This window comes from Aotus nancymaae, unplaced genomic scaffold (genome assembly GCF_030222135.1).
Source record: "Aotus nancymaae isolate 86718 unplaced genomic scaffold, 86718_ANA_hifiasm-v0.15.2.pri h1tg000003l, whole genome shotgun sequence".
Lineage (NCBI taxonomy): Eukaryota > Metazoa > Chordata > Mammalia > Primates > Aotidae > Aotus > Aotus nancymaae.
The window spans coordinates 31,526,128-31,540,287 of record NW_026988414.1 but is presented as its reverse complement, the minus strand read 5'-3'; the positions used below and the strand labels follow the sequence as shown (position 1 = coordinate 31,540,287).

The 14,160-nt window shown below is 40.8% G+C and overlaps 2 protein-coding genes across 3 annotated transcripts in view; one reads left to right on the top strand and one right to left on the bottom strand.

Annotated features, from left to right (window-relative positions):
• The window catches only part of ERP44 (endoplasmic reticulum protein 44), a 94,992-nt gene extending 88,954 nt beyond the window's left edge, over positions 1 to 6,038 (bottom strand). Inside the window, exon 1 of the mRNA XM_012437544.3 lies at positions 5,772 to 6,038. Coding sequence (XP_012292967.1) covers positions 5,772 to 5,828 — 57 coding nt within the window. The 5' untranslated portion in view covers positions 5,829 to 6,038. The remainder of the gene's footprint in view (positions 1 to 5,771) is intronic.
• Positions 6,039 to 6,310: 272 nt separating this feature from the next.
• The window catches only part of INVS (inversin), a 188,056-nt gene continuing 180,206 nt past the window's right edge, over positions 6,311 to 14,160 (top strand). For both annotated transcript variants that reach the window (XM_012437549.2, XM_021674241.2), the window contains exons 1-2: positions 6,311 to 6,404; positions 11,255 to 11,384. In XM_012437549.2, the coding sequence (XP_012292972.2) occupies positions 11,279 to 11,384 (106 nt within the window). In that variant the 5' untranslated portion in view covers positions 6,311 to 6,404; positions 11,255 to 11,278. The remainder of the gene's footprint in view (positions 6,405 to 11,254; positions 11,385 to 14,160) is intronic.

Below are 14,160 nucleotides of genomic sequence, written 5' to 3'. Positions count from 1 at the left end.
ATAAGAAATACCATATAACCCAAAAACTATAATTCTAGAAAAGTATCCTGAGGATGTATCTGGACATTTGCAGTGAACATTATTGTATGCATACCTTTTGTACATTTTTTTAATAACTTTGAAAAACTGGAAATAACCAGTAACCAAATGTCTTAATAATGAAGTAAGTTATAGTGCATTTAAAGGTTGAGCTACTATAAAACTATTAAAAATCATAGCACAGTTTAGAAAAAATTTTCAGTAACTATAAGCAATTAAACATCTCCAAGGCTATTACAAATTTTAACCTATCAGACATATGACTAAATTCACATATGGTTGTTTATTCCAGTGCTTCTCAATTCTGTGAGCATCAACACAGAATCAACTAAGGATATAAAGGGTTAAGTACTCTGTGTGGGCTGGGCACAGTGGCTCAGGCCTATAATCCCAGCACTTTGGGAGGCCAAGGCAGGTGGATGGCTAGAGTCTAGCCTTGGTAACATGGCAAAACCCCATCTCAACTAAAAATACAAAAATTAGCTGGGCGTGGTGGCTTGTGCCTGTAGTCCCAGCTACTTGGGAGGCTGAGGTGGGAGGATCACGTGACCTGGGAGGTTGAGGCTATAGTGAGCCAAGATCAGGCCACTGCACTCCAGCTTGGGCTACACAGCAAGACCTTGTCAGAAGAAAAAAAAAAAAGAACTTTGTGTGTGTCTGTACAGTCTAGAAATAGAAGACCAACAATTCCACAAAAAACCAGGCTAGACAGGAAGACAGTTCACACAAAAACAAATGCAAATGACTTTAAGAAGCTCATATTAAAGAGAGGCAATTTACACTCATATTAAAGAGAGGCAAATTAAAATACATTGAGATACCACTTCTCACTCATCAGACTGACAAATACCCAATAATTTGACATTATACCTTTTTACCAAGGCTAGAGGGAAACTATTACATTGTTGGTGAGATCATTAAATGGCACAACCCCTATACAGAGAGTAATTTAAAATATATAGCAACACCTACAAAGCTATATATACATTTACCTTTTGCCTAGCAACTTCTAGTACAGAAGTATAGTATATCTCAAAGATATACTATCAAAATTATGTAAGCACAAGCTATTGTTTGCAGAATTATTTGTAATAGCAAAAGAATGGTAACAACAGTGAATTGGCATGTATCCAGTGAAGCATAGCAGTCAAAAAGAAACAGGCAAAATTTCTATCCCCATCTCTCGAATAAAATTTTAAGTTAAAAAAAAAGTGGGAAAAAGTGTGACTAATATGCTACAATTTCTCTCTCCAAGGGGAGAGAGAAACAAATATACACATAAATACAAATAGCCTGCACATTAAAAAAAGAAAAAAAAAGGAAGAAAGGAACATAAAATTGAAGAAATTTTTAAAAAAGTTTTCCAGGCTGTAATTGCAGCACACTGGGAGGCCAAGGCAGGTGTATCAACTGAGGTCAGGAGTTTGAGAACAGCCTGGCCAATGTGGTAAAACTCCATTTCTACTAAAAATATAAAAATTTGCCAGGTGTGGTGGTGGGTACCTGTAATTTCAGCTACTGGGAAGGCTGAGGCAGGAGAATCACTTGAACCCAGGAAGCAGAGGTTGCAGTGAGTCAAGTTGGTGCCACTGCACTCCAGCCTGGGTGACAGAGTGAGACTCTGTCTCCAAAAAAAAAAAAAAAAAAGTTTTTTCCTAGGCCTGGCACAGTAGTTCATCCCCATAATCCCAGTGCTTTGGAAGGCAGGCAGATCAGTTGAGCCAGGAGTTCAAGATCAGCCTGGGCAACATAGTAAAAACTCTGTGTCTACAAAAACCAAAAAAAAAAAAAAAAATAGCCAGGTGTGATAGCACACACCTGTAGTCCCATAGTCCCAGCTACTCGGGAGGCTGAGGTGGGAGGATTGCTTCCGCCTCAGAGATTGAGGCTGCAGTGAGCTGTGATCATTCCACTGCACTCCAGCCTGGGTGACAGAGCTACGCTTTGTCTTGGGGGAAAAAAGTGTTATTAGGAGGGAGATAAGACAGTAAGAGAGACAAACAGAAATTAGCCTTATACAAATATAGTTAGCTTTATAGATTTGGCTTTGGAAGCAGATTTTATATCATTATAAAATAAAAGGCAAATTTTTTAAAACTAAAAATTAAAAGATAAATGAAACAAATCAGCCTAACAATATATATGCAGTTGGTGATTAAGATCACATAAATTGAATTACAAACGTATAGGAAACACAAGAAACAGAGAAACATAAAACCCGACAACAAGGATGCAATCAGCAACATCCAGAATGTGGCAAATGCTACAAGACAGAGGATCAGTTTCCTAAACAAATTACAAGGAAAATGTTGAGATGGAGAGAGAACCTATGGATTTAAAAAGTTTTATAAGCGGCATATGAACCAATTGGAATACATGAATTTTATATAGCCCTTGCTTTGAATAATTAAAAAAAAAAAGGAAACAATCAGGAAAACCCAAAAACTGCCCAGATGGTTGATGATATGAAGAAATTTGTCAATTTTTCTAGATGTGATAATGGCATTGTGGTTTTTGTTTAATTCTTACCTTTTAGAGGGACACACTTTAGTATGTCAACTGGGAATTTTTTTTTTTTAACTAATTTCTGGGGCCACAGATGTAACTGACCTAGTACAGGGCTCAGACATCATTAAAACTGCCACATATGATTCTAATGAGCAGCCAGGCTTTGTAAACTACTTATCTAGGGCAAGTTAAATTAACAGGATAAACAAAACTCACCTAGTTATCAATCAAACTGCATGCCTCCAAAAGTACTCCTCTTGAAGACTGGAATCTGCATATACTATTAACATTAAAGGATAAAACTGACATATCTGAATTCTACTGTGCTTATTTTTAAGGTACATCTAACGATTAAATAAATGTTTACTTAGCTCTCTAATTTATACAGCTTCCTAAACTAAGCAAACTTTTCTTGACTTCCTATACATACTGAACCAAGAACAACAATGCAAAACCCTTAAGGACTAGTAACAATCGTGATCTATAAACATAATTATCAAGAGATTAATGAGAGCACATCTTCAATAAAACAACTGGACTGGAATGCTACAAATCTGAACTACAGAAGAGGTTACTTAGGGTACATGAGACAACTTCTTTCCAACTTAGTTTTATTTCTCTTATCTTGACTTTTCAAAACTTGTACACAAACAGTGCCGGAAGAACTGGCAAGATTTTTATCCCCCTTACTGATTTTCCCAAGGGAAAATCCTGAATAAACCCACCTTAGATAGGAAGATAAGCAGAAAAGGGCTAATTAAGTCTATGTTTCTATCTAAATATATGTAAATAAAAATCTATACATATGCAAATTAAAAATATATATAAAAGCTCAGGAAAAAAAAGTTATCACATTGAGCTTTTGTGTTTAGTTACCTATCCAGAGGTAGGTAACTCTGCTTTGTGGCAGAGTGATATATTCCAAAATGTTTGAGATCAGGGAAAAGACAGCTACTTGCCTCCAGAAGTCTGGGATTATGTTTCAGCTGTTATTTGAACACCACTAAATTTGAACAGGTCTAGTTCTTTAGGGTTGAGGTATAAAGTGTCTGAAGAAAATTATTGTAGTAGGAGAATATACAGCTTTTTAGAGGAGGCCATTTAAGGAAAAAATGATGACCTCAGCTAAATGGGAACTTGGCTTTGCTGTATCTGTATGCGAGAAGGAATAAACTTGAGGTCTGAGAGAGAAAGTTGGAGGAGAAGGAAAAAAGTACATAGAGGAACAAAGAGGACAAACTATTAAACAGCAATACTGAGTAAGCACATTCCATCAATAGGACAGAATTACCAATTAAGTAAGCAATTCAAAGTTGTGATTAGACAGGATGGATGTTTTATAAATATTTGCTAACCAGCATATGAGTATTAAAACTAGGTAAACACTGTATTCCAACTGAATCGAGTTTGACCTGTAATTCTAGTTTATTAAACCTTTTCTGGGGCTTTATTTTCCAGCCTTTTCATATCTACAGGTATTCTCTAACATATTTTCTAGATTTCTATTCCATTTGCTTAGAAAGATAAAAATACAAAACGCTAAGATTTTAGTTAAATCTAGATTCTATTTGCAAAAAAACTCATATTTAACAAGGTTAAGTTTCCTATAAAAAGCATGAGTTATTTCAAAATAAATTATTTCTTCCTCATAACTTAGCTTTACAACCAAACATACCATTTGAGGAAAGTGCATCTGATATAGTTTGTCTGTTCAGTGTCTCAACTTTTCTTTCAAATGTCTTAAGATTTTTGCCCTTTGTATTTTTTGATACCCTAAAAGTAATTTCTAGCACACAATTCATAACTCAAGCCATTTTGTGGATAAGAAAAAGATTAGTATCTAGTCTTCTTAAGGAGAGAGTGGTCTCTAATAACAGTATTATTTTAATACTTCTAGAAGGAAAAATGCATCAGTGTATAGTGAAATCACCAAGAAACAGCACTATACATAATATTTTCCTTGATACAGAAGTCATACACTCTTGTATACTTATAAGTGGCAATAAGACACATTATTTAATATTACAATGTTTATATACAACTTTTTGTTCTCAAAAGTACTTTGACATCCCATTTAGCATTTTATAGTGCTTTTTCTGAAAAGGTCCAAGTGAGAATAGAGAGAACTATTTCAAACACAAACAGTATACATTTAATGGGATATGGCAGAATAAGCACTGCAAGTCAACAGACCTGTTTCTAATCCCAGCTCTGCCTGTAACTAGCTATGTAACCTCATATGAGTCACTAAATTGTTTCTTAAATTGTAAAATAGTTCTTAATGTTTAAATCTGAATTTCTAAAAATCCACAAAGTATTTTCAAATATTACATTATAATAACAGCCCAATTAAATGTATGTCATTTTGCCATATGTTTTTAGTCCTTCACTTTTGTCTCAATTTGACCTGAAGCCTGGATCACTTAGTCTGCATACTCAAGACGTACTCTGGAGCAAGAAGGACTAGGGAAAGATTCTCTTAAGATGGGATGATGCTGAGCAGGTTAGGCAGTTAGCAATGAGTGCATATGTATATAGAAGACCTGGTCATTCTCAAATAAGAAGAAATGAAGAAGAAATCTGCTTCTTTGGGAATTAGGGTGTGAGGAAATACGTTGCAATAAGATGTGAGGAAGGCCTTGAGCTGAGATTGTCAGGTAACCACAACTTCCACACTTCAAACTATTCTCCCAGTGGAATCCAAACCAGTCTCCAGTTCCGGGTTCCCAACCAATCGCATCAAGCCACAACAGAGGGCTCTGCCAACCCGGGCACCGCTTCAGGGATCTATAGTGAGATTCACACAACCCCAGCACCTGTCGACCTCATATTCTTCCCAAATGGAGAGGGTGGGAAGAAACGCTAGGTCTATGCTTGGTCTCTTCCGATTCAAGCTACCATCAGGTCCACTGGCCCTCGAAAATGAAACCCCTGGACTTAGGGGCGAAGGGGAACCTCCTCCGCCGTGACCCTCCCACGTATCACTCCCTCAGGGCTAATTCTCCGGTTCTCCACCGACCCTGGTTTCTCAGGCCTCGGGGACCCCGCGCCTGGGAAGCAGACAGACGGATGGCGAGACTAAAGGCAGCGGGGGTGGGTGCACTCCAAAAGAGTGGAGGAAAAAAAGGGAAAGCAGGGGCAGGGGTAGCAATGTTCCCCCTGGGCGAGGGCGGGAGGCCGTTCCTGCGTCTGTCGATGGGTCTGTCATTCCCTCCCTCACTCACCAGGAGCAGCAGGGAGCATCTGAGGTCGGGTAAGGATAGGAAGAGGGCAGGATTCATGGTAACGCTGGGGTCCGCGGCAGGGACAGGCGTTGGCGGCTGGGACTAGGCTGGGTTGGGTTGGGTTAGGAAAGGACTGGGCTCCGGGAGCCGGCGGCAGCGGAGGATTCTCCCGGCAGAGGCACCCCGTCCTCTCGACCCGAGCTCCAGCAGCAAACACCCGGGACAACTTCCAGAGAGGCCTCTCACACCCTCACTTCCGGGTCCTGCCCACCTCGGAGCACTTCGGGAAATGTAGTCCTGTATTAGCCTCACCCCGCACGTCGTCGGTCATCTAGAACTCCCTTTCCCACTGGGCTCTCGGCCCAGGTCCACCGAGTCTTCTACGCGCAGCGTCCTGTGGGATAGAAGGGCGGAGGGCGGGTGTATGCCGTGCTACGGAGGATGGGAACTACAATTCCCAGAAGACTGTGCGGCGAGAGCCTCGGGCGGCCTTCTGAGGGGGCTCCTCTAGCTTCACCGCCGTGGGGGTCTGACCTGCCTCGGGTAGTGTCCCGGCCCCGCGAGAGGGGCGGCCCGGTCCGGGTCGCACCTCCTGGAGCCGTCCCCGGGACGTCAGTCCTGGAGGAGGCGAGGGTGAGTAGGAGGGCGTCTGGCTGGGGAGGCTAGGATCGATCGGTCTGCACCGCCTTGACCTCTGCTGCAGACTCACGGCCCTCCTGGCCTGGGTTGTGGCCTGAGCCTCCATCATTGGCCTCCTCGCCCGCTGCCTCTTCTTTCTGCGCGAATTCCTGCATTATAAAGTCGAAGTCACCACTCGGGGCCTCAGTTGAACGGGTCAGCGACTTATCCCTAATTGTCTCTGAGGGCTCCTGTAAGGAGGAGATGTGGTAAGGGATGGGATAGCACGTCGTAAACTGGAAAACTCTGCGTGAGTGATTGCTGCTAAGGCGTGGATTGCTCCTCCAATATAATTACGAAATTCCTTAGCCAAGCAGTCGAGGATCTTCACCTGGCCTCAGGTAGTTCTGCGGCATCTTCTGCAAACACTCAGTGAGGTCCAGGCGCCCACATGATCTCTGCTTAGTATCCAGGAGGCACACCGTGCTTCTGTGGTTCTCCCTACTCCCCGCCTTTGCTCCAGCTTTCCTGCTGCCTGGAATGGCCTTACCCCGTTCTCTCTCTGGAATGCTATCTTAAATGTCACCATCTCTGAGAACTTCCCAAGCAACCAACCCTTTAGTCCTAATCAGAATTACTCTTCCTATGAGTGTGACTGCAGTACCACTAGTATTGTACGGTTATTATTATTAGAGCATTTATTACATGGGCTTGTATAATTAGGCAAGGATAATGACACTTTTGTGTTTTATAGCACTTTAACAGAATGGTTTTGATTTTTATCTATTAAAAATGATTTATTTTTTAAAGAGGCAAAAAAATACATTTTTTATTTAAAACGCCCTAGAGAATGGGTTTCTCACGGTGACAAAATTAGACAGTGGCAGAACCAACACTCTTACCAAGGCTGGCTGATTCTTACACTAGTGCTGCTATCTCTTGTCCATGTCCCTGACAGAGCCCAAAGATAGTTGAAATGGAAAATTTTAAAAGAGCAGAGACTCATAAGTGTGAACTCATTATTTAAACTTTGATCCTGCTCACTGTTTGGACTTAGCACTCAGCCTGTGATCTTTCATCCAACAAACATCTACTGAGTACCAGCTATATACCTGTTACTGTGCTGAGTGCTAAGGATTATGAAGTAAAAAGTATATGTATATATATGCATATATATATACACACACATATATATAACAGAGATTACATTTTTAGTGTATTTTTCAAAAGATATAAATAACTTTTTTGTTGTTCTGATGTGCCTAAAACTCTGTTCACTTAGAATCAAAAATGACAGGTCTTAGAATTCAGAACAGTGCCTAGCACATAGTTGTCACTCAGCTTGTTGAATGAATGTGAACGTGGTCCACCCTTATTATTTTTGCATTTTACAGAAACTCAAAAAGCTGATGTAGCCTGAGGACACACTGCTTATTATTATTATTTTGAGACAGAGTTTTGCTCTTGTTGCCCAGCCTGGAGTGCAGTGGTGCAATCTCGGCTTACTGCAACCTCCACCTCCTGGGTTCAAGGGATTCTCCTGCCTCAGCCTCCTGAGTAGCTGAGATTACGGCGTGTGTCACCATGCCCAGCTAATTTTGTATTTTTAGTAGAGACAGGGTTTCACCATGTTGGTCAGGCTGGTCTTGAACTCCCAACCTCAGGTGATCTGCCCACCTTGGCCTCCCAAAGTGCTGGGATTACAGGCGTGAGCCATTGTGCCTGGCCACACTGCTTATTATTAATACAACTGGACCTAGAACCCAAGTGCAGTTACTCCCCTTCCTTGTTTTTACCTCCACCTCTGTTTTGTAGCTTCTCTCAAGTGACCTTAATATAATTCTGCATGTGACAGTGGTTCTTCTGACATGACTGTTAACATTCAGACATGACTGAAGTGTCCCACAACACCCTCTTCCTCCGTATTTTCTGCCAGCACCTTAACTCAAATTGTCAGCAAAATAAAGACATAAAGAGCTGTCCTTTGCCATAATTAAGAAAGTATTAATATGTTCTCTCTAGGGCAGAATATGAACGAATAATCCTTGTTGATGACAAGACAAATACTAGCTCATCTGTTATAAATTTATCTTACAAAACTCCCAGATCCCCAGGAGTAACAAATTGGTATGACCTGCTTTTTGATGAAATCAGAAAAGGACTTGCCTACCCTCGTGGCAGCAATTAACTGGAGCTGGTTAACAGCTGCTCCCTTTAGATAAGTGCATGTGTTGAGTTTACTGTGATTCAAGTTTACTGATTCCCTCCATTTCTAACAGTTGTTACCTCTCTAGTGCTTGTAGGTATTCAGCCTTGGAACTTTGATAAAGCAGCTTAGGTTTAGGAAGGATGTTTAAGATTGTTGATGCAACTATTCCTCTTTTCTTCCCATCAGATGTTTGAATTCTTGCATTTCTGACATAGTCTAACCTCTGCTTGCTTAAACACTCTTATGATAGGGATCTCACTATCTTCCTATGCAGCTAATAATTGTTTTTTTTCTTTTTTGTGACAGGGTCTCCTGTCCTCAGGCTGGAGTGCAGTGGCACCATCTTGGCTCACTGCAACCTCTGTCCATTCCCAGGTTCAAGCGATTCTCCCACCTCAGCCTCTTGAGTAGCTAGTATTACAGGCGAACACCACGACAGCCCAGCTAATTTTTGTATTTTTAGTAGAGACAGGGTTTCACCATATTAGTCAGGCTGGTCTCGACCAATATGGTGAAAGGTTCTTATAAGCTCCATGAGACTACCAGTCAGAACAAAATTGTCCTTAATGAAATATGGTTCATCTTAGTGATATCGTGTTCCAAGTAAGATCTTATGGTTAAGACCTCAATCTAGGTGTATTTTCCTGGTGTACCAAGGAGAGAACAAAAATTTCACTTTTTGTGGGAATGACGGAAAGAACTAGGTACCTTTTGATTTAGTACTTAGCCAGGTGTGATGGCACGTGTCTGTAATCCCAGCTATTCAGGTGGCTGAGGTAAGGAGGATCACTCAACTCAAGAGTTTCAGCCTGAAGTGCATTATGCCATTTGAGTGTCCACTTTAAGTTTGGCCTCAATGTGGTGATCTCCCAGGAGTGGGAGACCACCAGGTTGCCTAAGGAGGAGTGAACTGGTCCCAGTCAGAACTCCTGTGCTGATTGTAGTGGGATTGCACCTGTGAATAGCCACTGCCCTCCAGCCTGAGTAACATAGCAAGAAACCGTCTCTTTAAAAAAGTTTTTTAAACTGATTTATTTTTCAAATGGAGTCTTGCTCTGTCACCCAAGCTAGAGTGCAGTGACATGATCTTGGCTCACTGCAACCTCCACCTCCCAGGTTCAAGCAGGTCTCCTGCCTCAGCCTCCTGAGTAACTGGGATTACAGGCATGTGCCATCACACCGGGCTAAGTACTAAATTAAAAGGCACCTAGTTCTTTCCCTCATTCCCACAAAAAGTGAAATTGGTAGGGACAGGGTTTTGCCATGTTGGCCAGGCTGGTCTGAAACTCCTGACCTCAGACGATCCACCCGCCTTGGCCTTCCAGAATGCTGGGATTGCAGGCGTGAGCCACCACACCTGGCCTTAACTATTTTTTTTGTTTTTTTCTAAGACAGGGTCTCACCCTGTTGCCCTGTCTGGAGTGCAATGGTGTGATCTCAGCTCACTGCAAATTCTGTTTCTCAGGTTCAAGCCATCCTCCCACCTCAGCCTCCCGAGTAGCTAGGATTACAGTACGTGCCATCGTGCTCAGCCAATTTTAAAAAACCTTTTGTAGGCAGGGCATGGTGGCTCACTCCTGTAACCCCAGCACTTTGGGAGGCCAAGGCGGGCGGATCACTTGAGGTCAGGAGTTCGAGACCAGCCTGGCCAACATGGCAAAACCCTGTCTCTACTAAAAATACAAAAATTAGTTGGGTGTAGTGGCACATGCCTATAGTCCCAGTTACTGAGGAGGCTGAGGCAAGAGAATTGCTTGAGCCCTGGAGGCAGAGGCTGCAGTGAGCTGAGATTGAATACCACTGCACTTTAGCCTGGGTAACAGAGCAAGACCTTGTCTTGAAAAGAGGGGAAGGGAGGAGAGGGGATGGGATTTCTAGAAATGAGTACTGACTGTATTTCCCAGGCTGGTCTGAAACTCCTGGGCCCAAAAAATTTTCCTCTCTCGCCTGTCTTGGCCTCCCAAAATGCTGGGATTACAGACATGAGTCACCATGCCCAGCCCTAATTAATTTTTTTAAGTTAATTTAGTGCTTAAATCCAGCTAATTCTGATTTCACAATTAAGTTTATGTTATACTGTTTTTGTGGCTTGGGCACACTTTTATTCCGAGTATCAATTATAATGTTTAATATTATGTGGCATCATATTACTTGTATTAACTTAGATTATGTGGCATCATATTGCTTCTGTCCCTGTAACCCTGAGCCCTGTGCCTAATGTTAAATATTGTCTTTGTTTTTTCCTCAGATAGCCCTAAGAAGGGTCTAAGAAGGACCTAACCCTCCCATTTTACAGATGAGCCACTTGTACAAAGGTCACCTAATTTGCCACCTAATGCCAATTCTAGGACTAGGACTGTAGCTGTTTTTCTTCCCCCCACCCCCCTTTTTTTTTGAGACAGGTCAAGATAGACAGCCTCACTATCTTACCCAGCCTGGTCTCAAACTTCTAGCTTCAAGCAACCCTTCTGTGTTGGCGTCCCGAAGTGCTAGTATTAAAGTCATGAGCCACTGCCTCCAGCCAGGACTATAGGTTTTTCTAATCCTAGTCAAATATTTCTAGTAAATCATATTTATAAAATACCCACTTGGAACTGATGAGACAGGTTTCAGAAATGTTTGCTGCATACGCTTATTGTCTGAATCATTGTTTCAGGTTCCTCCAGTTGCTAAGAAGACTATGAACAAGTCGGAGAACCTGCTCTTTGCGGGTTCCTCATTAGCATCACAAGTCCATGCTGCTGCCATTAATGGAGATAAGGGTACTCTTCAGAGGCTCATTGTAGGTAAGCACTTCCCTTAAGTACAGAAACTTTAAAAGCAACTGTTTGTCCCATGTACTCATGCATTTTAATGAATTATGTTATTATTTATATTTTTTTCCAACGCATGGACAAGAAAGAAATTAAGTCCTAAAACTTAAAAATATGGGTTAGGATTAGGTGAAAAGTATTTGAGAAATTTCTATATATTTAGCACTAAATTTAGATAGATATTCTAAGGTACTAAGGAAACAAATTCATCTTTATGTTATCAGAAATCTAGAATGACACCACGGATACTAATTTTTTAACATGTAATATATACCCTAAATACTAAAGTTTACAAATAATTTAATTTTTAATGATTTAAAATTGATTCAATGTTTCAAAACCCTGTCATTTGCATGTGTAAATGATATATAGAGATGTCCAATGTAGGAGTTCTAGAGGAGACAACAAAGTATGGGAAAAACAGAATGGCTAAGAATTTTCTAGAATTTTAGCTTCCTGCTAAAACAGAGTGAAGATCTGTCTATCTCAAATCCAGATATTCACAAGTCCTAAATCCCAAGGAGAATAAAATAAAAATTTTTTTTTGTAGTCTTTATTCACACCAGTGTCTGGGGATCATGACTGACACCTTGGGCTACAAAATGAAGTCCAAATTACTTGACCTTTCATAGCTGTTTCTTCCGTCTTTGTTTTTACCCTCCATTTGCAGTTTCTCCAGGAACTTCTGCTGGTGTACGGTAACCTCTGGCTAGGTTAGAGGTTACTTCTATTTCCCAGTAAGCTATGAATTTTGTTTCCCTTTCTCCATATGTTCTGTTCCCCCACCTCTTTTCTATCTGCTACTCTGTTACCTTCCTCCGTGGTAAACAAACTCCTACTCATCGTTAAAGACAAAAGTATTTTATCACATACTCTGTGAAGATTTCTCTCCCTCTGCTTATCCTTGATTTACCTCAGCTGTCTATTTGCTTGTCTCTTCCTCTGCTTATCCTTGATTTACCTCAGCTGTTCAATTCACTGGAACTTGACATTTTCCCCCACCTCCAAATCACTCAAACATTCTACCATTCAACAAAAACTCTTTCAGCTCACTTACCGATGACAAACAATAGTTTTCATGCTCACTGAGACCTCGAATCCACTATCTTCTCTAGTTTTGACCATCAATTTTTCTTCTGTCTTTTCCTTCTTCACTACTTAGCCCTGATTCTTTGTCTGTTATTAAAATCCTTCTCTTGGAAAAATTCCCCCCGCCTTTTTTTTTTTTTTTTTTACCTTCTGTTGGACTTGACTGTTGCAATCCCGACTCTGGATGTACCAAACCCTTGCTAAGCAGTTGAATCCAGCTGAAAGATTGCTAGCATCCCAAATTCATGATTACCCACTTCAAATAGGCACTCATCATACACATTTTATCCATGATGAATGTTTCATACCTCTCACTCTACTGATCTTCTGACTGCCAGTTCCCCCTCCTTTCATTCTCTTTAATGCAGGAGGCTTCCTAGAGGAAATGAATACAGTAAGTAGGAACTCCCTCATCTTAGCATGACATCTACAGATCTACCTCTAGCTGTACCCATCTTCTCTGTCTACCTGCTAAAACAGAGCAAAGATCCGTCTTTCTGTTAAAGGCCAGTTCTTCCACACGTGCTCTGTATTTTATCTCCTCCTGTCTTCTCAGGGACATTGCTTCTTTTGTTTTTCTCTTTGATTACTATATCTTCAACCTTTCTTCTATGCTAAATTATTTCCATCAGCACTTAAATGTGCTTGTTTCCATTATTTAAAAATCCCATCTCTGTTTCTTCATCTCCCTCTAAGTATTGCCATTCTCAACTTTCCCTCACGACTGCATAGTGCACAGGCTAAACTGCACTATGGCTGTTTAGATAGAACTATATTTATGTCTATGACTTGAATAAGATAGAAGTATATTTTAATCTCATAATATTGCAATCCCAACTCTGGATAGATCAAACCTATCTTCCTGGCAACTGCTAAGCAGTTGAACCTAGCAGTGTAATAGTACACAGGTATGTGGGCAGTCTAGGTTAGATAGATACCTTCGTTTCACAAAACCATTCAGGTATGCTGCCGGGCCTTGGCTGTTCCGTTCTCAACATGATGCTTCTATTTCTGGGTCAAAGGCAGATACTTTCATTATAGTCATAGCCCAGTCAGCAGGAAGGGGAAGAGAGAGTACAGGGAAGGCAATTTGTCATTAAGGAGGTAGACTAGACTTAGACACAGAGCCACACCTAGAACAAAAGAAGCTGAAAAAGTCTTTCTCTAGATGGTATCACACCAAGCTAAAAGTCACAGTGCTCAATTTCTAAAAAGAAGAATGAAAGAATGAATGAGGGGCAAGTATTGCTGCCTGTCACCAAAACCAAGATTCTTGGGCCAGCTGTACCCATTCTCCTCACTTATTTACCTTAATTCACTCTTTTATTAAAACAAAACATACTTTCTTATTTTGAAGTATACATATAGAGAACTACATTCAACTTATATGTACAATTTAACAAATAAACATAAAGCAAACATCCACTTAAACCACCTAGGTTAAGGAACAGCACATGGTCAGTAACCCCAGAAGCCCCTAATGTATCCTTCTCTCCCCACTAGAGTAATTGGCTATCTTGACTTTTATAGTAATCATTACATTGTAGTTTTACCACCTACATATACATCCTTAAACACTTTAATTTTGCCATTTTTAACTTTTTGCTAAATTTTCCATGTTCACTTGAACTAAAAAATGTGTATATATTATATTTTTGTC